This window comes from Lepidochelys kempii, chromosome 17 (assembly GCF_965140265.1).
Source record: "Lepidochelys kempii isolate rLepKem1 chromosome 17, rLepKem1.hap2, whole genome shotgun sequence".
Taxonomy (NCBI): Eukaryota; Metazoa; Chordata; order Testudines; family Cheloniidae; genus Lepidochelys; species Lepidochelys kempii.
Genome location: NC_133272.1, coordinates 2,037,450 through 2,060,421, shown reverse-complemented (window position 1 = coordinate 2,060,421; position 22,972 = coordinate 2,037,450). Strand labels below are relative to the sequence as shown.

General features: G+C 61.7%; 1 protein-coding gene across 6 annotated transcripts in view; it reads left to right on the top strand.

The window, feature by feature from the left end:
• The window catches only part of MYO18A (myosin XVIIIA), a 163,131-nt gene that overhangs the window by 102,074 nt on the left and 38,085 nt on the right, over nt 1-22,972 (top strand). For all 6 annotated transcript variants that reach the window (XM_073315969.1, XM_073315968.1, XM_073315971.1 and 3 more), the window contains 14 exons: nt 577-787; nt 1,229-1,371; nt 2,675-2,775; nt 3,299-3,362; nt 4,005-4,149; nt 7,450-7,623; nt 8,890-8,980; nt 9,506-9,698; nt 11,084-11,170; nt 15,088-15,229; nt 16,431-16,590; nt 17,852-18,038; nt 18,929-19,166; nt 22,462-22,571. In XM_073315969.1, the coding sequence (XP_073172070.1) occupies nt 577-787; nt 1,229-1,371; nt 2,675-2,775; nt 3,299-3,362; nt 4,005-4,149; nt 7,450-7,623; nt 8,890-8,980; nt 9,506-9,698; nt 11,084-11,170; nt 15,088-15,229; nt 16,431-16,590; nt 17,852-18,038; nt 18,929-19,166; nt 22,462-22,571 (2,046 nt within the window). The remainder of the gene's footprint in view (nt 1-576; nt 788-1,228; nt 1,372-2,674; nt 2,776-3,298; nt 3,363-4,004; nt 4,150-7,449; nt 7,624-8,889; nt 8,981-9,505; nt 9,699-11,083; nt 11,171-15,087; nt 15,230-16,430; nt 16,591-17,851; nt 18,039-18,928; nt 19,167-22,461; nt 22,572-22,972) is intronic.

Sequence of the window (22,972 nt, the reverse complement as noted above, 5' to 3'; positions counted from 1 at the left end):
CTGCAATGGAACCGCTCCGCCTGCAGCAGGCAAGGAGAGTGGCTGGGGGACAGAGCCCAGGGCTGGAGCCAGGAAGTGCCGTGTTCCCAGCTCTGCGACAGTGCCCTGGGCAACGCCAGCCTCCCCCACTTGCCTGTCTGTAGTGGCGACGGTAGTGCTGCCCTGCCTCCTGGGCGCTGCAGGGTTTGCCACCCAGGCGGGTGGTGCTCAGTGTCAATGGGCATGGTGGACAGCCCCTGGGCTCTCATTGTGGGTCTGTGCACCTGGTACGGGGGCCAGGGCAGACTCTCCTGCAGGTGTGGGGGGTACGTACAGCCCCAAGCGCAGTTATTGGCTGTGTTCTCTCCTGGCTGCATAGCCCGTGTTGAGGAGAGGTCCTGCTGGACTTGTGGCCGGACAGTGCCAGCAGGTGGGCACGCTGTCCCATCCGTCTCCCAGCACGTTGGGTAAGGCCTGCTGCTCCTGCCCTCAGGCGCTCCTCAGGCCGGCACGTGGGCTGGGGGCCCCGCCGAGGGGGAGTGGCCTGGCCCCGCCCTGTGCTGCGCTAGGTCGCCCAGCCGCCTGCGCTCTCCCCAGGTGATGCACATGTTCAAAGGGTGCCGCAGGGAAGACATGTCTCCGCACATCTACGCTGTGGCCCAGGCCGCCTACCGCACCATGCTGATGAGCCGCCAGGACCAGTCGGTCGTCCTGCTGGGGAGCAGTGGCAGCGGCAAGACTATGTGCTGCCAGCACCTGATCCAGTACCTGGCCACCACAGCCGGCAGCACGGGGAAGGTCTTCTCAGGTGAGTGCCCAGCGGCGCTGGCTGGGCCGCGGCCATAGGAGAGCGCTGACCCGCCGAGATCGGCTCCACGCGATGCCCCTACAGCCTGGCTGGGCCCTTCGCTGCTCTCGCCTGGGCGGGTTCTTAGCAGCTGTCTGGAACCCATCGGCACTGCTCATGGGCACTGGAGGGGACACGGAGGGCTCCCTGCAGCACTGCGGGCTCCCGCCAGCCCCACGGTGCTTGGGGGATGCCCTCTGGGTCCCCGGCCACGGGCGCGGGTGCACAGCTCGGACCAAGGGCACCTGCTCCCTCTAGGGTGGCGCTGGGGTCCCTGGGTGCTGAGGTTGCCCTGCGGCTGCCCTTTCTGTCCTGCACCGTGGGCGCTTGCTCTGGAACTAACACGGCCCTCTGGGCCCTGGGGCTGGCCGGGCACACGCCCTCTCACTTGTGTCCCCGCAGTGGAGAAGTGGCAGGCGCTCTACACCATCCTGGAGGCTTTTGGCAATAGCAGCAGCAGTATGAATGGCAACGCCACTCGCTTCTCCCAGATCGTCTCGCTGGACTTCGATCAGGCTGGCCAGGTGGCCTCAGCCTCCATACAGGTGAGAGGGGGCTGGGGGGAAGAACGCACAGGGTATCTCTAGACTTACTCAGGGGGTGTGCTGAGTGTACAGCTGGAGGGGCCTGAATGGCGCTGGGCAGTGACCACAGAACAGGGACCTGGCACCTAGCTCAGAGTTTGGGGCTGTCCCTGGCACGTGACTCCTAACAGGACCTGTGGCCTGTCCCACCGGCCCCATTGTGGCTGGCCCAAATGGGGAGCTGTCTTTGGCAGTCTCAGCAGGAAGGCAGGGACCCAGTGGGGCCTGGAGACTGAACTCCCCTCCTTCCCGATGAGAGCTGAAGCTGCCCCCTGCTGGTCTCAGTGTGGGGCTAGACGGGCGCTGGCAGGCTGCCTGCCTGGGCTGTCTCTTGAAAGCGGAGCTGTGTGTTCACAACCGTGCGCAGCAGCCGCATGGCTGGTAGATCCACTCCGTGATGGTTGGCCTCGTTTGCTGGAGCTCATCTTCCTTCACATCTGGAGCATTGCACAGCGAGGTGGCAAGGCCCGTCGCAGATGGCCTTGATTTCCTTTCCTCGTGGAATTAGTCTCCAGTAACGAGGTGTCTCTCTCCCTTCCCCTACTCCTAAAAGCTGGCACCAGCGTGGGTAAGGAGTGTGCAGCCGTTGACGTTCAGCCAAGTCCCTCTGTACGCCCGTGTAATGAGAGCTGCAAATCAGCTGTGCGGAGATAGGTTTAGGGAGGCTGCGGAGGCTTTGAAGAGTCTGCCGCTTTACCAGTGTTTGTATTGACATAATTAGCTGCTGCCCAATGAGAGCGATCCCTGGCCTGGGGCTAGATGGGCCAGGAGTGTTGCAGCATCACCCTGGGCAAGGGGCAGGGCAGTCGCTGGCGGGCAGGCAGGAATAGCTCAGCCCCCCTCCACGCAGCCCCCAGGGAAAGCTTGGCACCCGGCATGTGACTGGGATTTTACCTCCCACTGAGGCAGCTGGAAGGCCCCTGCTAGAGACAGGCTGGGAGTAATGGGGATAACACTGAAGAGCCATGGGCCCTGTTGTGCTAGGCAAGCGCGGACACGGGTAGCCTGAAGATGGTCCCTGCCCCAGAGTGCTGCCTGCCCACAAGTCAGAAAATGCAACGCTGGGGGCTAAGGGCGGGTGGGGAGGGGCTAGCAGAGCCAGGTGCACTGGGCCGCGGGTTGCAGCAGGCCCAGCTCAGGTGAGCAGAGCCGGTCCTGTGCACTGGTGCTGCGTGGCAGGTGGGCGGCTGGTAGTGACCTCTGAGACATGCAGTCAGGCAGCGTGCCGCAGCCCCGCCCCAAATGTCTCCATTCTGGTCCCCAGACCATGCTGCTGGAGAAGCTCAGGGTCACCAAGCGGCCGGCCAACGAGGCCACCTTCAATGTCTTCTACTACCTCCTGGCTGGCATGGACAGTGCCCTCAGGTGAGCGCTGCATCACCTGCCCCCATCACTGCCTCTCGCCTTTTCCTGGCAATGGGGTCCATTGCACCCAGCCGTGGTGACGGTCTGAAAGCTGGCGGATCGCTAAGCTCTGCTCCAGCCATTCCCCTGCCAAGAATCGCTTCGCTCACGGCTGAGAGCCAACCACAGCCCGTTGGGTACAGTGCTGCAAGCCCATGGGTCTCTCTGTGAGGTCATGGAGGTGGCAGGGGCCAGAGAGGGGCCTGCAGTGCAGCTGGCATGGTGTGGCCTGGCTGCCGCATCAGGCACACAGCGACGTCAGTCTGCATAGCCTGCAGGGGTCAGAGAGAGAGACCAGGGTCCCAGAAGCTGCCTCAGTGCCCTGTGGCAGGGAATCTTATTCCAGAGAACAGAGCTTGGTCTGTTGAGATCAGCCTGCATGTCTGAGCTGACTCTGGCCTCGGGGGAGCCTGGCCCTGGTGTGGGGCCTGTCAGCATAGGCCAGCCCTGCGTGGTGCTGTAACGCTGTGTTTTATTCCTGCAGAACCGAGCTTCACTTCAGCCACTTAGCAGAGACCAACGTGTTTGGGATTGTGCCACTGTCCAAGGTGACTCGGCAGAGCCGGGCGGGGCTGGTGTTATGAGAGTGTGGTCCTCCTTGGCCTCTTCCTGCATGGGCAGGGCCCACCTCCCCAGGCCTGACCCAGCATGGGCTGGGCCCCATGGGCCTGGCTGAGCAGGAGCGCCCTCGGATGAAAGTCCAAGGCCGACAGTCACTGTGGAGCTGCCGTTAGAACAGGCAGAGACCTGGGGGCTGGGGCGGTCCATTGCGGGCTGCTGCTGCCTGCCAGTTCCCAGGGAGCACGCTGCGTGGGAGCGACGCAGCACAGTGACGGCGAATCCTCCGCCTTTCCCAGAGAGATGGACTCTCCGTCGGCTGGGGTCCATCTGTTTACTCTTCTGCTCTCTACCGGAGCCCCAGGATTATCCTCTGATGGAGATTTTTAATTAAAAGCTTAACTAAAGCCTTCCTTGCCCGTGCCCAACGCCCCACTCTGTCCTTCACGGGGACAGTGTGAGCTCTGCGGGGATGTCTGCTTTGCACTGGCCCAGGTGCTCTCTGGGGCACGGTGGGTGGCCCGGGCCCATGCAGACCTGGTCTTGGGCTGAGGGGAGCTGGGTGGGGTGGGAGCTCTGGCACGGAGCGGGTGGCTGTTTGCCAGCAGTGAGAAAAGCCCCTTGTTCTCCAGCCGGAAGAAAAGCAGAAGGCAGCCCAGCAGTTCAGCAAGTTGCAGGCTGCCATGAAAGCGGTGGGCATCTCCAGCGATGAGCAGAAGGCGTTCTGGCTCGTCTTGGGGGCCATTTATCACCTCGGGGCCGCAGGAGCCACCAAAGGTAATGAACTGTTCGGAACGTCGCCGGGCAAGGTTTGCCGGTCCGAGCAGCCTGCAGGGTGGCAGCCTTTCCATGCACTGTTGTCTCCCGAGAGGCCACTGAGCTGCCTGTCCCCACAGGGCGGGTCAGTGCCCATGGGAGGTTCTCTCAGAAATACTCCTGGGGGCTAGTGAACCCTGAGTAGGGCTTCCCTTTTTCCCCCTTGGCAGCCCTGGGTGCTCTGAGACCTGGTGACTCCTGGCTACACCCGGTGGGTCAGGTGCCTGCTGCTGGGCAGGCTTTCTGAGAGACCAGGATCATCCCCAGTGCTTGACCCAACCAGCTTTCATCCACTGTCATTTGCAAGGGAAATCACCAGCTCCCCATTGACCTCAGGGCCTTGTGCAGGGCTGTCCACACAGTGTGGTTGGGAGGGGACATGGCACAGCCCTAGTGTTCCCCAGCTTCCTCCCTCCCCCACAGGATGGGAGGGAGCTGGGCAGCCCCAGCATGGGCATGCTGCTGGTGGTGCTGGGTTGCTGCAGGAGAGACACGTGGGGTGGGCCTGAGTCGAAGCAGAGCAGTTCTGAGGCAGTGGGCTGGGAAGATATTTGGGTTTCCAGCCCTTGGCTCGGGGAAAGCCTTGGTGGCCACAGGGGTGATCGCTACTAAGCCACGTCCCCTCCCTGGAGAAGGTCTTGGCTGCTTCCCTGGGCAGGCGGCTGACGTGTGCATGAGGACGGCCTTCTTGTCCTCTCGTTCCTGGACTAAGAACTCTCACAGGGTCCTTTGCAGGAGGAGTTGGCAATTGCCTCTGGTCTCTCCTGGCGTTGTGGGTTCTGCTCCGTGCCCTGTGCTGGTGGCATCAGGGCAGGGGCTGCACTCTGAGCGGAGGTGGAAACACGGATCCCAATCCTGCTGCGTTGTGTCCCGCACAGGCCTTAGTTCTGAGGAGCCCCCTCCAGGCTGGCGGAGCAGCATGCTGTGGTCATAGGCCCGGTGTATCATGTCTGTCCCCAGTCGGGCATGCGGCAGGGTCTCTGGGCCAGGTCTGTGTCTCGGCACTGGCTGGGAGAGTGCCTAGGGAGGCTATTGGTGCAAGTGCAGGGCCATGAGTGCTTGGTGTGAAGAGAGACCAGCTGGTGGGTTTGCCCTGCAGTGATTTGGGAGATCACAGCGCTCCCTCTGAGCTGGGCTTCCCCCGGGTCTTTGGCCATGTCAGATATCAGGAGAGCTGGAATAGCTTCCAGGGCTTGGGTTGCTCTGTGGCACCCATCTCTCTGAGGCCATGCCCTGTCTCCCCGGAGTTCTGGGGAAGTCTGGCTGCCTGCACTCTCGCCCCATCCCCCTGGCAGTGTCAGAGGGCAGTGGGTCATGCTGGTGTCTGCTCCCCACTGGCGCGCTGGGATTTCCCTTTTGAGACGGGCGTCCCAGAGGTTCCTGCTGCGACTACCAGGGCTTGGATTTTACAGCCCAGGGAGCGCCGCGGGGGAAGGCCACTCAGACTTTTGCATCATGGGGGCTGTTTTGCAGTGGGGGGTGGCCAGCGAAGGTGATTTCATAACATCCCAAAGCTGGAGGGGACCTGGGGCAAGGTGGTTTCTGTAGCTAAGCTGCAGGCTGGTTTCAGTGGGGCCGCCAGGGGACAGCATGGCACCGGTGGCAAGGGAGGGGGCTGGAGTGGAGTCAGGGTCTACGTGGGAGCAGCCTCCGTCGCTGTGTGCTGCAGACCCTGCTCGGCTGGTGCCATGCTCAGGGGGTGTGGAGGCGATTTTTATCGGTGCCTTGTCTCACAAAGTGGACAGAGGCCCTGCTGGAGAGGGAGAGAAGGACCCACGTTATGGTGTCCCCACCAGCCCGCATGGCATGACTGCCTCTGCCAGCTGGCCCCTTGGCTGGCAGCCCTGAGGCTGGAGCACAGCCCCTCAGTACGCAGGCTGGCCCTCAATGCAGACCCAGCCTTGCCCCCGCTCTCTGCGGCTGCCCTGGAGCTGGGGTTAGACACGCTGCCCTCTGCGGAAGGCACAGGTCTGCATTCCAGCAGCTCCATGGGCAGTTGCTTGGGGGAGGGGCTGGGTGGAAAGGACCCAGGATGGACCCAGAGAAGCCCAGCTGTGTGGGTCCAAACCTGCAACAAGATGGGGCTGGCGAGGGGAGCCAGAAGATTGGCATGGGGGGCAGAGGGGCGAGTGGAAAGATGGGGGCTGGACCTTGGGTTGGGGGCTGCTGTGTGGCTGCCTGGCTCCGAGGAGGGGTCCCGGCCGGGGTGGTGTGTCCGTGTCTGTCTGTCTGTGCCAGCCTGCATCGGCTTGCCACGCTTGCCCCCAGGGGATGGCCCAGTGCGGGCGTTCGCTGGCAGCAGCTCTCAGTGGTGCCATTCTAACCCCCTGGTTTTGTTTGCATGGTGCATGCCGTCCCTTGGCAACGCAGACACCGATGAAGGTAAAGCTCCTTTCTCTCTGCTTCCCCATGCTGTGTTCCACGTGTTACCCATTAACTTGCCCTCCCTGTGTGTCCCCGGCTCCTCGCCTGGTGCCAGGCGTCCCCGCGTTTCCCCTCCCCACAGGGCGGCCGGGGGCGTTGGGGTTTGGGCATTCCTACGTTTCCCCCTCCCCATGGGGCGGCTGGGGGCGTTGGGTTCGGGCGTCCCCACTGTTCCCCCCTCCCCAGGGCAGCCGGGGGTGTCGGTTGGAGGGAGACCTGCAGTGAGAGCTCTGCCTGGTGCAGTTTGGCTCCTCCTGCTGCTCCAGGAGGCGCCCTCAGGCCCAGCCCAGCCGGGATCCAGGGCAGCTCGTTGCCCCTCACTGAAGCAGGCTCATCCCCGCGCCGAGGTGGATCCTCAGTCCCAGGCGGGCTCTGTCTGGAGCCCTGGCTTTGGTGTGCTGCTGAGTGGCCGCTCTGCAGCTGGGCTGGGAGTACGGGAGCCTTCTTGTTATCCCAGCTCGGCGGCAGGTCTCAGCCATCGGCCTCAGCCATGGCGCACCAGTCTCCCCTCCTCAAACTCCTGAGTCCGTGTTCCTTACGGCCCAGTCTGCCCTGCTCCACACCGAGCTCTTCGAGCTGCACCAGGCTGGACAGTGGGGTTGGCTGCGCCGAGCCCTGACTCTGCCACGTCCCCTCCCTAGCCACTCCTAGCTGCTGCTTTGTCTTGCACTGAATCTCTTTCCCCGGCATTGCTGTTCTTTGAGAACGCCTGCCACTGGCCTCAGGCCTGGGTTGGGATGCCCCTGACACTAGACAGCCCTGGTCCCCTCGAAGACCCACAGCCCCTTGGGGAACTGGCTGCATTCCCAGCACTAAGACTCTCTCCCTACCCGCTAGCTGGGAGGAAGCAGTTTGCTCGGCACGAGTGGGCCCAGAAGGCTGCTTACCTTCTGGGCTGCAGCCTGGAAGAGCTGTCTTCATCTATCTTCAAGCACCAGCCCAAAGGGAGCCTGCAGCGATCCACGTCCTTCCGCCAGGGGCCTGAGGAAGCTGGCTTGGGAGATGGCTCAGGTACTGGGTTGCTGCTGCACGTGGGGTGCAGGTAGTGTCAGCCGATAGCAACGAGCAAGGTGATGGCTCTTCCTACAGGTGCACGGAGCCTGGCTGTCCTCCCCCGACCATCTGCCTTCCTTTGCAGCTGATGCCCTCCTGGGTCTGTAACTAGCCAAGTGGGAGAGGAAGCATGAGCCAGTGGTCAGGACACTGCCCCGGGGTTTGAGAGACCTGGATTTGCTCAACTCCCTGCTCCACCACAGACTGCCTGAACGACCTTGGGCATGTCACTTTGCCTCACTGGATTCTGTTCCCTATGAACACGTAGGATTGTGAGGCACCTCAAACAGCGTAATTCCCTTGGACCTCATCATCTCCTTGTCACGAATCTCTGAACGGCATTGAGCTGGGCCCATCGTCTGAGCACCTCACAGTCCTCAGTGCCTGTTGCCGCCCAGCCCACGGGAGACACAGGGCAGGGCTGTTCCCCTGGTACCGAGGGAGGCCACCGCTCAGGGAGGCTGTGACTTGCCTCAGGCCATGCAGCGAGTCTCTGGCAGAGCAGGGATCAGGCCCCATCCCCTGAGTTCCAGGCTAGCGCCCTAAGCACTGAGCTGCCCTTCCTCTGTGTGCCTGGCATTCTGGGGGTGCCGGCTGTTACCAGGGGTCACTTTTTGGAAGCATGTTGCTTTTGGGGTGCAAGGAGGGTGGCGATGTGGGAGCTGCGGCCCAGACTGCCTGGCTGTGCTCACTGGACATGCTGGAACCTGGGTTTCCCCTTCTCCCCCAGCCCAGCATGAAGCCGCCCAACACGAATGCAGGATGGTCTGAGCCCAGAAAACAGCTGAGGGCCCCAAATCCCACCCCCTTTTCTGACGGGCCCCTGTCCTACCCCAGGCTCCTCCTCCAAAACAGCCACTGCTTGCCACCCGCTTCCCAGCATCTCCTGCGGAGGTCCTCATGGGATCCAGACCCTCGCGGGTCACCACCCTCTTTTGACAGGCAGGGACAGAGGCCTACAGAGAGTGTCAGCCAGGGCGTCGATGTAGCCCTGTGCTGTAGTGACTAGACCGTCCTGCCTCCCCGTGGGAATGCACTGCCTGGGTTCACACTTGACGTGCAGCCGTTCCCAGGGCCCCCCACGCTGTCGACCTTGCTCCCTTGGAGCCTGAGCCACTGGATCAGCTCCCCGAGCCTGTCCTGGCACACGGGGGGCGCCCTGGCCTCATGTTCGCTGGGGGAGGGTGCAGTTGCCTTCACTCTGGAACCATTTCTTCCCCCCAGGCTCCAGGCTGACAGCTCTGGACTGCTTGGAAGGCCTGGCCTCTGGCTTGTATTCAGAGCTCTTCACGCTGCTCATCTCGCTGCTGAACAGGTACGCGCCTAGGCCAAGCCAAGCACCCAGCCCCTGGCTGGCTCGGAGTGGAGTGGGGGTGTGTAGGCAGGAGCCTCGTTTCCCCTTGATCTCCCGGGAGAGCTGCCCGTGCTCCAGCACGTTTCGTCTCCCCTTTGGGGAAGGGACCTTGTCTGGCACGCTCTCCTAGCCCGGCCCCTGCAGCCATCCTGCTGTGTGCTCCAGGGCCTTGAGCAAGGCCCAGGCAGGGCTCTGATGCGTCGCATAAGGACAGCAGAGAGCGCTACCTTAGGGCAGCTGGGTGCCGGGCAAGGGGCCCTGCTGCCCAGGTGTAATGGCTGAGGGCAAGTGGTTCACCTCACATGTGTAGCTGGGGCATTCTGGGGTGTTGGTCTTCCTCTGGAGCTGCAGGCATTGCTCCCAACGAGGCACAGGACCAGGCTGGATGGATCGGGAGCAGCTGGCAGGCAGGGGCCCATTGGTCTGATCCCATGCCCTGCACGGAGCCCTGTGTGCCCTAGCCCCTCTCTTCCCCCCCTTGTCTAGGGCGCTGAAGTCCAGCCAGCACTCCCTGTGCTCCATGATGCTTGTGGACACCCCAGGCTTCCAGAACCCCGAGCTGACAAACCAGAGCCGCGGGGCCAGCTTTGAGGAGCTGTGCCATAACTACGCCCAGGAGCGGCTGCAGATGCTGTTCCACGAGCGCACCTTCTCTCAAGAGCTGGAGAGATACAAGGAGGTATTGCCTGCGGGATCCGTCTCGGCCCATGGCAGAGACCTGCTCTCCAGCTGGAGCAGACACGCAGGAGCCCAGCGAGGGACTGGAGAGCCCCCCCTGCTGTGTAGGAGCCTGCGGGCGCTGCCCTTGCCCGGGGCATGGCAGCTCTAGGCTGTACAGGGCGTGTGAAGGGGCCGTGGAGGATGTTTCCTTAGCTAGTTGTGTTGCTGACTCTTCTCTGCTCTAGCATCTACTAGACTCCAGCTGATTTCTAACCCTGTAGGTGGCTCGGGCAGTCACGCCTAGACAGGACTCCGCTAATCCGTAGCTCCGAATCTGGTGCTTCTTGAAGCAGGGGTTTCCCCGGGAACAGGCCATTTGCCATTGGCCTTGCCCTGGGCCCTGGTGGCTTTGCTAGCAGCCCTGTACATTGCAGTCACCCCGGCAGCGATGGAGGGGTGGCTCCTGGCAAACTCCCCAGGGTGGGCGGGGAGCTGTGTGCACCAGCCGTGTGGGGCCCGCTGCAGGGGCTAACTGGGCCCAGACTCCTTTGCTGACGGCTGGGCGAGTTCTCGGTGCCCGCTGCTGCGCTGCCTGTGTGCATGGCCCAGCTAACTCTGAACTCCCAGGCCGGGGGGGAGGGTGGGGGGGCTCTGAGAGTGAGACCCTGGTGCAAATCCAGCCCAGGATGGTCATTGCTCCTGGCCCTGGCTCTGGGGCTCAGCCCAGCTCCTTGGGGATGTCTGTGATCCAGGAACCACCCTTTGGTGATGACTCCAGGATTGGTGAGGCCCCAGAGGCCGAGTTCCCCCCATCTGTTGGAGATGGCTCCCCGAGGACGCTTTGCCCAGTGCCCCCCATCCTCACTTCACTGGGGACCATGGGCCCTCTCCCAGCCCCCTCCAAACACCCCAGCGGCAGCTGTTCTGGGGGAGTGTGACCCAGCCTCGGGAGCTCCCGCTCTTTGCCTCCTGCACTGCCCAGGGGCCAACTCCCTTCACACCTGGCACACTGCGTGGGGACAGGAGGCCGAGCTGCCTGGTTATTGCTCTGCCATCCCTGTCGGGGGACAAGGCAGCACTTCCCAGGCATGAATACAGCCCAGCCCCGGTCCCCCCGGCTCACCCCTGAATGGTGCAGGCTGGCCAGGGCCGTGACCCCACTCCCCTGCCCTAGGGACTCCCCTTCCTGAGCTGAGAGCCATGGGGAGCAGCCTGGGGTGGTGGGCTGACCGTACCCTTCCCCTGTGCACTGGGAGGGTGGCTGGGGCTCTCCAGGGAAACCCCTGTGGTCTAATGTCCTGTAGATCCTATTCAGACTAATGTACTGACTGACCCTCTCTGGGTCCCGTAACTGTGATCTTTAGTCACACAGGCACTAACCCTTCGCCTGTCCGTCCTCTCTAGGAAAGCATAGAGCTTGCATTAGATGACCTAGAGCCCAGTACATCTGGCTCTGTAGCTGCTGTAGACCAAGCCTCACACCAAGCACTGGTAAGCACACATCGGGTTTAATGGCAAGAATTTCTCTCCCCTCTCCCCTGCCTGTGTCTAAAGCTCTTCTCCAGGCCCATAGCACCTTCTGTTCCCTGAGTCAGCAGCTTTGCGGGGCCGTCTAAGCAGTGACCAGGGAGTTGCACTTTGCTCTGGGCCACACGCTCGTACCCTGATCATGACAGGGCGGGGCAGGGAAACCTGGGGGGTTTTCTTGTGTGCAGACAGGGCAAGGGGAGGCTCCATGGCTCCAAGCTCCCCTCCAAAGCAGGGTGTTTCCCTGTTCCTAGCTACACCCAGTAGAAACCCACCCAGTCACCAGCGCCCAGAAGCCTGCAGCAGGTTCTGCTGCCTTTGCTTTGCGTCCTCTGTCCCCAGGCAGATGCCCTCCTGGGGTTACGTTCATGGGGAGATGCCAGGTTAATTCCCATGGTCAAATGCCAAGCAAGCTGGGATTGCAGCCAAGCTGGGAGCTGCTCTGTAGCAGCAGCCCTCATCCAGCTGGTTACCTGGTGCTAACATAGAGAGGCTTCTGGTGCTGGGTGGGGAGGCTGCTGGTAGCGGGGGCTTGCTCTGATCTGCTCAGGGTGGTGTTGATCTGCCCACTTGCTGGCAGGGCCAGTTCAGGGGAATCCAGTTAGTCAGAGCTGTCGGGGCGGTGACCCTCCCCATGCAGGGGCAGGAGGGCTCAGTGGGAGGCACAGTCTTGTCTCTTCCCCTCCTTGGAGGAACAGCTGTCTCTTCCCAGTCTGACTTTACCACCACGCTCCTCTTCTCTGGGGTGGGCCGTGGCCTCTCCGTCAGCTCGTGGGCCGGCGTTTCCCCACTCGTCTCCAGGTTCATGTACAGCTTTGCAGACCGCCCAGCTCTCGGGTGGGAGAACTGCTTTCATTTCCCCTGTTGGTTCCCTGCATCCTGCTGGTGGCTCTGCGGGGTGGGCAGCTGAGGGTCACCTTGAGGGAAGCTCTCTGCTGGGGCTGTCTGGGGGGGAAGAGAGGTGATCACAGCCCCCCTTTCTTTGCTTTCTGCTGCGTTTCCATATGCTAGACTCCAGACCTCACAGCCCCTCTCTCAGCCACGTTCCCCCCAAGCACTCTGTGCCCGAGGCTGGGAACAGCCCTGCTTCCCCTGGAGCCTGGCCACCCCTGTGACCGTGCTACCTGTAGGAGCCAGCTGAGGTCGCTCATCAGGGTGGACTGCAAACAGAACGGGGCAAAACCCCACACGCTGGTGGATATTCCAACACTTAGATTTACCCAGCCAGCCCAAACCAGCTTCTACAGCACCTCCCTGGGTACTCAGACGTACAAACAATGCAGTTCTCTTAAAATGCCCAGCCTCAGGCCTCCCTCCAGACACACCTGTCAAGCATAGGATGATAAATTCTGAAGATCTTATTTCATCATATAAAAGAAAAGGTTCTCCTGACCCCAAAGGACCAAGCCCCAGACCCAGGTCAAATAATAACTCAAATCTTACCCCAAATACACACTTATAGTAAATTCTTACTAACTAAACTAAAATTTATTAAAAAAAGAAAAGAGAGAGTGTTGGTTAAAAGATCAATATACAGACAGACTTGAATTCAATTCTTGAGATCCAGGTACATAGCAGAGATGAGTTGCCAAAAGTCCTTTTAGAAATAGTCCATAGGTTATAGTCCAATGTCCGTATTCAGGTTGACTCCAGTGAGTGACTGGGGATCTCAATCCTTGTGGCTTAAGGTTTCCCCCTCTTGAAACCCAAAGCAGATCGGAGATGAAGAAGGATCGTGTCCCAAGGTTTTTATACATTTCCAGCAGCCTTTTGGCCTGAGAAAACAATAGGTTTAACTTTCCTTCTCCTAAACATCCTGGCAATTAGCACAGGGTAATTTGTCCGTTAAGCAGTTCAGATACAGGTTACCACAACCTTTGAAGAGACATATAGACAATAACACTATTTCACTCGTCTTCCTAAATGTTAATATTCCTTTTTTGATCTTTGCATCAAAGCTATAGCCATAGCCAAGACTTGCTTGCTCACATCACAAGACCTGAACAAACATCTCCCCTTCTACCTCTAACAAGGCAGGCTTGCATTTCAAAGCTCTATTCATTTACATCTCTTCCTAACCAGTCTCTAAAGTTCGGCCATGGGTCAGGTCAGTCTGTGAGTTAATTAACTCTTTCTGGCCCTGTCACCCTTCAGTGAGATACTATATTACACTCATAATGTCACAACCCACCTGACCACATTTGCTGCCGAGCTGGGGGTTGCCATAGGGCAGCAGCATGGGTGGCTTTGCTCAGTGCTGAGGAGGGCGATCGTGCCGGGCAGATGGCTCAAGGCGGTGGGAGGGGGGTGAGATTTGGACGGTGGGGCCGTGTCGCCAATAATTACCTCTCCCGTTAACGCCTTGGCCAATAAAGAAGCAGGAGAACAGCAGGCTTGCTGCCACTTCCCCTGGCGACGAAGAGGCTGCGTTAAGCACCGATCCATTGCTGTGGTTTATTGAACTTTCAGAATCAGACCAACGCTGCCAGGGCCCTTCTCCTCCCCACTAGCGGTGATTACGGCAGGGGGCGGCCCTGCCCTGAACACCCAGGCAGTGCCGGAGAGTGCGGCTGAGTGCCGCAAAGCACATCTCCCTCTGCCTTGGGCAGGGGCGCAGAGAACCTGTAGCCTGCGGGGCTCTGGAAGCTCCCTAGGAAACCGGCACCGTTGCCAGGGGCTGGTTGCTGGGTGCGGGAGGCACATGGGGGCCTGCTCTCCTGACTGTGTAGGGTCACTGCCCCCAGCACTGAAAGGCAGCTGTCTTGGGCTCAGGGCTGAGCAGCACTTGAACAGCACAGGCTGGAAAGCAAAGGGTCCTGTGGCCCATTGGAGCATCAGGGAGCTTAGGGAGGCCCAGTGTCATTTCCGGCTCTAAGAGCTTCCCCTGGAGAAAAGGCCCAGCAGGGCTTCAATGGGCAGGACCAGGGCTTGGCATCCGTGGGAAGGAGCAGTGTGCCTGGGGCATGTTGGCAGGATGGGAGCGACAGGCTTGCCAAGGGGAACGAAGGCATCCAGGCTGATCCTCAGGGTGGCAGTGACAGGGGAACCTTACTGTGTAGCCTGGCTTGCGGTGCAGGGGGCGGCAGGGCAGTCGGCTGCATTAGCAGCCCTGCCCACCAGCCCAGAGGGCACTCAGGGAAACGACTCTCCCTGCACAGAGATCTTGCCACAGGCTCGATAGAAAATGACATAAAGTGTTAAAGGAGTGAAATGAATGCAGGCACAGGGCAGTGAGCCTCCCGTGGGGTGCATGCCATTGAGTAACACTAAGCCCACGGGACCCGAGTGCCCCCTTCCTGCAGGGCAGGAATTGCCTTGCTGGAGTAACCTGAATGGCTTCACCTCGTGCCCAGGCCCATGCGTGCAGGGTCACTGAGATGAGACTGACCCATGGAGCAGGAGACGGCTCGGATTGATGGAGGCAGGGAGGGCCTCGGTCCCTCGCCCTGCTACCTGGCGAGAAGCCAGGGGAGCAGCCAGCGTCAGAATGGGAGAGCGTGGGCCTGAGATGTGGTGGGTGCGTCTCTCTGAGCTCTGCTCGATGGTTTTGCCTGTCTCTGGATGTGGAGTACGTCGGTGGCTGAGTGCGAACGCTCCTGGCTGACGTGTGTTTTACTGGCTCGGGTATTAAGTATTGATTCTTTCTCTGCAAAGAATCTATTCAGTGTTACTCAGAGCGAGGCGTTGCCGCTCGCTCTGACTGGTCCCGGGGAATGTGTCCCAGACTCCCGTAGGGCTAGGACAGGTACATAGCCACCCTCGGCACCTCTCTCCCTCTCCGGGGGGCTCTTGGCCCAGCGATGCTGCCAGTCCCCACGTGTCCAGCAGGTGGGGAGCAGACACAGTTCGGGTGATGTGTGCGGTTGGGACCGTCTCTGCAGGTGCGCTCCTTGGCCCGCACGGATGAGGCCCGTGGGCTCCTGTGGCTGCTGGAGGAGGAGGCTTTGCAGCCTGCAGGGAATGAGGACACGCTGCTGGAACGGCTCTTCGCCTACTACGGGCCCCAGGAGGGAGATAAGAAAGGTATGGGGGGAGGCCAGCCCTCCCCTCTGCAGGCCTAGCCAGGCCATCTGCACTCTTCCCCCGCCCCCCGCTCCTGGCTCTCCCCGAGTGAGGCTTCCAGTCCAGTTGTTTCCTTTGTACAGGAACCATACAATGCGTGTGGCCTGTGTGTGCCAGGAGCCCCACAGGCTCGGGGTGGGGCCATGCACCCCTCCAGGGGCAGGTGGGGCATCTGGGCAGGAGATGAGGGAGGAGAGGCTCCTGTCCTGTGCGTAGGGCTGCTCTCCAGCTCTGGCAGCTCTGCCCAGTGGGGAGTTCTGTGCTGTTCACCCCAGGCTCGTGCTGCAGGGCCAGCAATAGCCGACTGGGTGTACGGGCTTGGGCTGGAGACCCGGGGAGGCGCCCAGAGCCCAAGCAGACACGTCTGTGCCCCTCAGCATGAGCCCAAATCAGTTGACCTGGGCTCTGGGACTCACTGGCGCAGTTCTATGTGGTGTCGACGTAGCCTCGGTTTCCTTGTGTGTGAGCTTTGCCAGGGCTCTTGTGCTAAGTTCCCTGTAAGCTGTGTGGCCATGCAGGCACTCAGGGAACCCACCTGGGGACCTGCCGGGGGAGGGGTGCTATTCCCCTAGCCCCCACCTAGCCCAGCCCCCAACCTGCTGCGGCCATGGCGCCCCTCCCCTGGCCCCGACTCAGTCTGTGGCCTGGACCTGCTGGGGCGGCCTGGATCTAGGTGCGGCCGGAGTAGGCCTCCCCTGGCCCAGACCTGTGGGGCCGGGAGAGGGGTGCCTTTCCTGCAGCCCAAGCCCCAGAGATCCCACGGCCAGGAGAGGAGCCTCTCCCCCCCAAGCCCAAGTGCTGCTGCAGGGAGGGAGTGCAGGGGGGAGTCCTCTTTCCTCGCCATAGCCCTGGAGCACCCCCCTGCACCTCAAACCCCTCACCCCCGGCTCCACCCCAGAGCCCTCACCCCCTGCATCCAACCCTCTGCTCCAGCCCTGAGCCCCCTCCCACACGCCGAACCCCTTGGCCCCACCCCCACCACAAGAATTTTGTTATGTGCACCGATATGTAGGTGATGTGTCACGCAACATTCATTCCGTGCACAGGTGGGACAGATCCGAGGGAGCACTGCTCTTGTACCTCGGTGGCCCAGGGCAGGGATTCCCTCTTGGTGCCTGGCCTGCGGGGGACCGGTTCATTGATGGGGTTTCTGTCCCTACAGGTCACAGCCCGATACTGCGCAGCGACAAGCCCCACCACTTCTTCCTGGGTCACAGCTACGGCACCAACTGGGTGGAGTACGACGTCACAGGCTGGCTGCATTATGTCCGGCAGAACCCAGCCTCTCAGCATGCTGCAGCTATCCTGCAGGACTCTCAGAAGTAAGCAGCGGCTGTGCAGTAAGAGGCTCTTGCTGGGCTCAGGGCCTGGGGTGGGCAGGCACAAGACACGTCCCCCAGGGTGGGGAGGCTGGCGTGGCTCCTCTGCCGGGGTGGATCACGCTCATCAAAAGGCAAAATTGTTATTTCCAGTCCCCCAGGAGCAGCTGCTGAGCAGGGGGCAGCTGGGTAGTCACTGTGCTCTTAAGGGGAGAAGCAGCCTCTTTCTTTTGAGCAACACGGTTGCAGTGGCTGGGTGACCTCTCAGGCCCCATTCCACCATTCTGCCCCCCTGGCTGGGTCACGCTGCAGGCAGTGGGCTGTAGGCTGCGTGTTCATGGCCTCTCGCCACAGACTGTGTGGTGTGACAGACGTGGGCTGTGGTCCTGGGCCACGCTGGTCTCTACAATGCTAGTTTAAAGGGCCCCAGGAGGCTCTCTGGAAAGTTGAGTCTTGGTTTTGCTGCAAACCTGTGAATTCCGCATCTCCGCCTCCGGGCTGGTGACCCGTGTGTTCCCATCCCCGCCAGGCATCCATGGCCCAGCGCCGCGCTGCTCGCCTCGGGGTCTGTGGAGTTGAGCCAGCAGCGAGAGCAGTGATCTGATCGTGCCAGGGACGGTTAGGGGAAGAGTTAGCATGCCTGGGCCGTCTCTCCCCTGGGAGGGGTGCGCAGTGCTGCTGGGGCCAAAGCCTCTGCTTCCAGCCCTGTCTGGCGTCTGGACTGCGGAGGGATTTCTCGGCATCGCCAGCGCTGGGTTAGGAGGTGCTCTCCTAACCCTTCTGCCAGTGCCTGAGGCAGACTGCATGCAGGCACTTTCCGCACGAAAGTGGCAGTCGCCATGTTTCAATCTCCCGGAGCTGCCCTGCTGGGCTTCGTCAGCCTCCCTTCCGTGCGCCCGTGCAGGTGTGTCTGCTGGCTTTGTGCCTCTCCCGCTGGGGTTGCTGCTGCCTGCCCCCCGAGTGCTTGGTGGGACTCCAGTCGCGCAGTTCTGCTCCCGTGCGTCCCCGGCCCTCCGCTCAGCGGGGGGACGGGACTATGGGTTCTAACATATGCTCTCTCAGCCGACCCAGAGACAAGCAGGAGGTCGTGCATTGAGACGCACATTCCTGCACTCCCCAGAGCAGGCGAGATCCTGGCACTGAGTCCTGTGCGGTGCCCGGTAATGGCCACCCTCAGCCTGCTGTAGCTGGATTTCTATCATTTCCCTGGGCCGTGGCAGGGAAGGGCGTGGGGCGGCTGGTCACCTTCTCTCTCTGCTGGCAGGAAAATCATCAGCAGCCTGTTTATGGGCCGGGCAGGTACGGCCATGGTGCTGTCGGGGTCCATCGCCGGCTTGGAAGGCGGGTCTCAGCTGGCCCTGCGCAGGGCTACCAGCATGCGTAAGACCTTCACCACGGGGGTGGCAGCGGTGAAGAAGAAGTCGCTGTGCATTCAGATCAAGCTGCAAGTGGTGAGTGGGTGAGCTGCAGCCTGAGCATGGCAGAGCCCGCTCCAATGACCCCTCCCTGCTCCCAGGGGCCAGGGCCCCGGTCTCCCACAGGTGGGCAACAGCCAGGGATGGAGCTAGGAGCCCGCGGGAATCCCCGCGCCCAGCCGTTTGCTCTAAGCACTGGCCCATGTCGTCTCTCAGCTGCCCTGCTGCTTTATATTGGCACTGCAGGTCACACTGTCCCTTGTGCTTTGCGCGGGTCCCAGGCATTGCTCATGGGCCTGGCTGCAGGAGGCAATGCTGAAGTTACCTGCCCAAATAGCCAGGCAGCGGGTGCCCATCTCCCCACTTCTCCTGCTGGCAGGGCTCCCCTGGTCCCCCTGCCCTCACTGCACAGCTGTGCCCGAGAGCCCTGGAGGGGTGGTGTTCCCCTCTGCCATCTGGTCTATCTACATTCGCTGGGAGAGCCTCTCTTCCGTGCCCCAGTAACCGTGGCAGCAGGTACCGGGGTCCCTGCGGGAGCGGCCACTACCCCCAGTGCCAGGCTGGAACCAGCATCTGCCGTTGGTGCTGCGTGCGCAGCCCCAGTGCGGAGACGTGGGAGGGGGGCAGATCTGACCTGGGTGAAGCTCTCTGTGCTGGGGCAGCCTCCCACGGCCCAGGCCAAGCTCCTGGCTGCTGGGTAACGCCACCGGTGGGGTTACAGTGACCCCCCCCAGCCCAACGGCACCAGCTGCAGGGGCTCTGCCTTCCCCAGACAAAGCTGCAGAATCATGGCTGATCCTAGAGGCAGTTTCTCCTTCTGGCCCTTTTGCCCCAAGGTCACTCACCCCAGTTTCTGCCACCTTGGGTGAAGGCCGTGCCCAAGCCCCCTGGCACGCCCAGGCTGAGCCATCCTCTCCCTGCCCCAGGATGCTCTGATTGACACCATCAAGAAGTCGAAGGTCCACTTCGTGCACTGCCTCCTGCCCAAAGCGGAGGGCTGGAGCGGGGACCCCAAGGGGCTGGCGGCCCGGCGGATCAGCAGCAGTGAGCTGGACCTGCACGGGGAGCACTGTGAGGCGGGGCTCATGCAGCTCGACGTGCCCCTGCTGAGGGCCCAGATCAGGGGCTCCCGGCTCCTCGACGCACTGCGCATGTACCGGCAAGGTTTGTGCCCTCTTCTGGGGTGGTGGGCTGGCTGAGCTGTTCCCCGCGGGTCCAGGGCTGTTCTTCCAGAGCAAAGGGGTGCAGCTCCTTGCTGTGCAGGCAGCCCCATCATCCAGATCCAAACAAGCCTGCTGGACTTCACAGCGGTATGCATGGGAGGGCCAGAGAAACGAGAGGGACCCTGTGCCTGTGGGGTGCAGAGAGGGGCCCAGGGACTGGTCCTTCATCACTGCAGGTAATGGGTACTGGCATGTGGCACTGCCCATTGCTGCATTCAGTGCAGCTCTGCCAGGGCGGGCGCTGCCCTCAGGGACCAGGGAAGCCAGATGGGAATTTTCTGAGCTGTGGACGATGAAGAGGAGGCAAATCCCTTAACTGGATTCCAGGGTAAATACTGGGGCATTCCCTTCCTCCCCACAGGAAGGAGGCAAGTGACACTCACCCTGCTTGTAAGCCAGGCACCCAATGGAGAGAGGTGGGGCCCAGCTCACATCACAGCAGGGGGCCAGCTAATGCCAGGGGGCAGCCTCGGCAAAGGCGCTAAGAACTGAGCTGGCTCCTGGAGAACAAGCTCCCTTCTTATCTCTGGAGAAGCAGATCATGCTCCCGGTTCTGGGCTCTGAGCTGGCCCTCTGTCACGGAGTCCCCGGGTGATGCTCTGGAACTGCTCCCTACGAAGCCAGGCAGGACTCTGGGGAAGTCTCCTTTCTGTGAGCAGCCTGTCTGCAGGACACACAGCTCACATGGCTTCCACCTTCCTGGGTCTGGCCTCAGAGCATTCAGCATCCTCTGCCCCTCCGTGCGCTTCCCACAGCCAGTCCGCCCAGGCGGGGTCTTGGGGAAGCCAGAGGGTCCTGCCCCCCAGCTTTGCAGTCAGACCTGACTCTCAGCCAGCCAGTAAAACAGAGGTTTATTAGACGACAGGAACATGGTCTAACAGAGCTTGTAGGTGCAGAGAACGGGACCCCTCAGCTGGGTCCATTTTGGGGGGCAGTGAGCCAGACAACCACATCTGCCCTTCACTCCATGTCCCAGCCAGCCCCAAACGAAAACTCTCTCCAGCCCCTCCTCCTCTGGGCTTTGTCCCTTTCCCCAGACCAGGAGGTCACCGGATTCCTTTGTTCTCCAACCCTTTAGCTCTCACCTTGCAGGGGGGAAGGGCCCAGGCCATCCGTTGCCAGGAAACAGGGTGTCGGCCATTCTCTGTGTCCAGACCCCTGCACACACCTGCCCTCGAGGGCTCTGCAACGATCACACACCCTTACCCCACCACCTAGAGACTTAAGAACTGCCTAGGGGAAACTGAGGCACCCCCACACTATTCAGAGGAAACATTAAGAACAGTCCCGCGTCGTCACACCCTCGTCAGCCGGGCGGCTGTGACCTCCCACGAGAGCAACCTTCCGGGAGAACAGCCCACCGGCCCTGTGCCGCAGACAGGCCTGGGGGGCTGAGCCTCGCTCCCGGAGAGCTTGGGATACAGACCAGTGCCTGCTTCTGCCTCCCAAACCAAACAACCCTGCGGGAGAGCTCGAGAGAGCTCTGGGCCGTGTGGGAGGCGCTCCGAGGTCCCGGTGCTGGGCCCTCTAGGCGGGATTGAGTGGTCAGCAGAGGAGAGCGTGTGAGCCAGTGCTGCTCCCCCGGCTGTTCCTGCTCTGTGGGGAGAGGCCTTCACTCTCCAGGGCTCTCAGCCCCTTTCCCTGATTGAGAAACGGGACACAGCTGGTCAGTGCTGACTGCAGGTGGGCTGCTCCCTGCTCGGCAGGGGAGAGAATGAGATGCCCTCCATTTATCAGTATGGACATCCTGCCCTGGAGCCGGTGTTTATTATTTCAAAACCAGATCACTGCTCTGAACCAAAATCAATGTGGCTCGCACAGCCCGGGATCGATTGCCCACGGCCGCCTGGGCTGGGATAGGCTCAGCCCCCATCCATAGCACCGATGATGAACTAAGAAGTGAAGCATCAACTCTGCTATCTTTGCATATAAATGTAATTGCAGTCCAGGTACAGTCCACAGCAGGGTCTGTTCATAAGATCCCCAGTCACTTGATTCAGTTACACATGCTCGCCTCAGCCCTGTCCCCAAGTCAGGCGTTCGGCTGGCTTCTCTCCGGAGCTGGCAGAAAGCCAGGCCAACGTTGCCAAGCAAGGGCCACGTAAAAGCACCTTTGAGAAACAGCCAGGCTCTGTTTCTGGCAGCTGTTGGGGGGTAGCATGGTTGGATGGTGCACTGCCCCTGCCGAGAGCTTGGGCGTGGACGCCTTCACCGGCATGCTGTCCGAGGTGCCAGTGCTCTCCACAGGGGTAACGCCCTGGGTGCCAAGCCAGCCCTCCCGCAGCTCTGCCGCTAGGCTGGGCTCTGTCCGTGACTCAGGAGACAGGGGCCTCCCACCCCAGGGCCGGCCCTGCCTCGCCTTGCGGGATTTGCACGAGCTGATGGAGACGCTGCGTCTCCAGGTGCTCACCTGCCCTCTCGCCCCAGGACTGCAATGGGGCCCCTCACCCTCCGCAATGGCAAGGAATTGCCTGAGCGGCTCTGTCTGAAACAGCTGCTGGGTCCCCCTCCAGAGGTGGCTGCACTTCAGTGGCTGTGTGTGGTTTCGCTCTCCGTTCCCCTCCCTTCCGCAGGGAACGAGCCCTTTGGGCCACATCACGCCTGCTGCCTATGCCTGGCGCCCTCCAGGCTGGGCTCTTCCCTGGCACTGGGGGTGCGGCAGAGTGCTCCCAGCACCCGCTGCAGCCGTGTGGCTGGGCCTTGGCTGGCGGGAGCTTGACTGCAGCAGAGGGCTGGGTGAGAGGTGCAGCTTGGAGAGGCAGTGTGTGGATGTCCTGGGTGGCTGGCCCTGCGCACTGGGCATGGGTGGATGCAAGTGTCAGGGAGGTCTCTGCGTCTCCAGCGTCCTGCGCACGATGCTGCCAGACAGTCCCTGCACTCCGAGGCCTGGGGGGGGGGGGCAATCCCAGAGCCTCTGGAGGGCGAGGCCACGCAATAGGTAGGCAGGCAGGCTCTTCCCCGGGGCTTTATAGCCCAGCTGGGTCCCCACCGTGCTTTGTGGCAGCGGGGCATGGGAACTGCTTCCCCTACCCCCTTCTGCTCCACCTTCAGGGGCTCCAGGTGGGGCTGTTCACCCTCCTGGCCTGGTGCTGGGTGAGGCAGCTGCACCTGGTGCTGGCCTGAAAGCAGCCCTGTGCACACCACCGCCACCCAGCTCCTTCCTGCAGGCTCCTGAGTCTCTGCCCTCCCGCGCCAGAGGCCAAGACACATGCCCGCTCTCCTGTGCTCTACCCCAGGTTACCCGGATCACATGGTCTTCTCGGAGTTCCGGCGGCGCTTTGACGTTCTGGCCCCTCACCTGACCAAGAAACACGGGCGGAATTACATCGTCACGGACGAGAAACGGGTGCGTGTTGGAGCCGGGCAGGCCACGAGAGCTGCCCCTGTATGTCGCGTGATGGCGGTGCCCAGATCATGGTGCCAGGGGCTGCACGTACACTGGTAGTGCCTGCCCTGAAGAGCTCGGGACGGGGAATGGAGACTGAGATTGGCAGTGACTTGCCCAAAGGCAGAGCTGGGCATAGAGCTCAGCTCTCCTGAGTGCCAGGCCAGTGCTCTCGGCCCAGGCCACGCTGCCCCTGGAAGAGGCCGTGCTAGAGAATGGTGAGAGGAGTGCCCGCGGAGCCTAGTGTAGCCAAGGCTCTGGATACTGGCCCCTTCCCTTCAGCTGAGAAAGGGAGCCTGCTGCAGCTGACCCTCCTCTTTTGAAGACTGTCTGCGCCTGGCGCGTGCCCCTGCTCCTCTGTT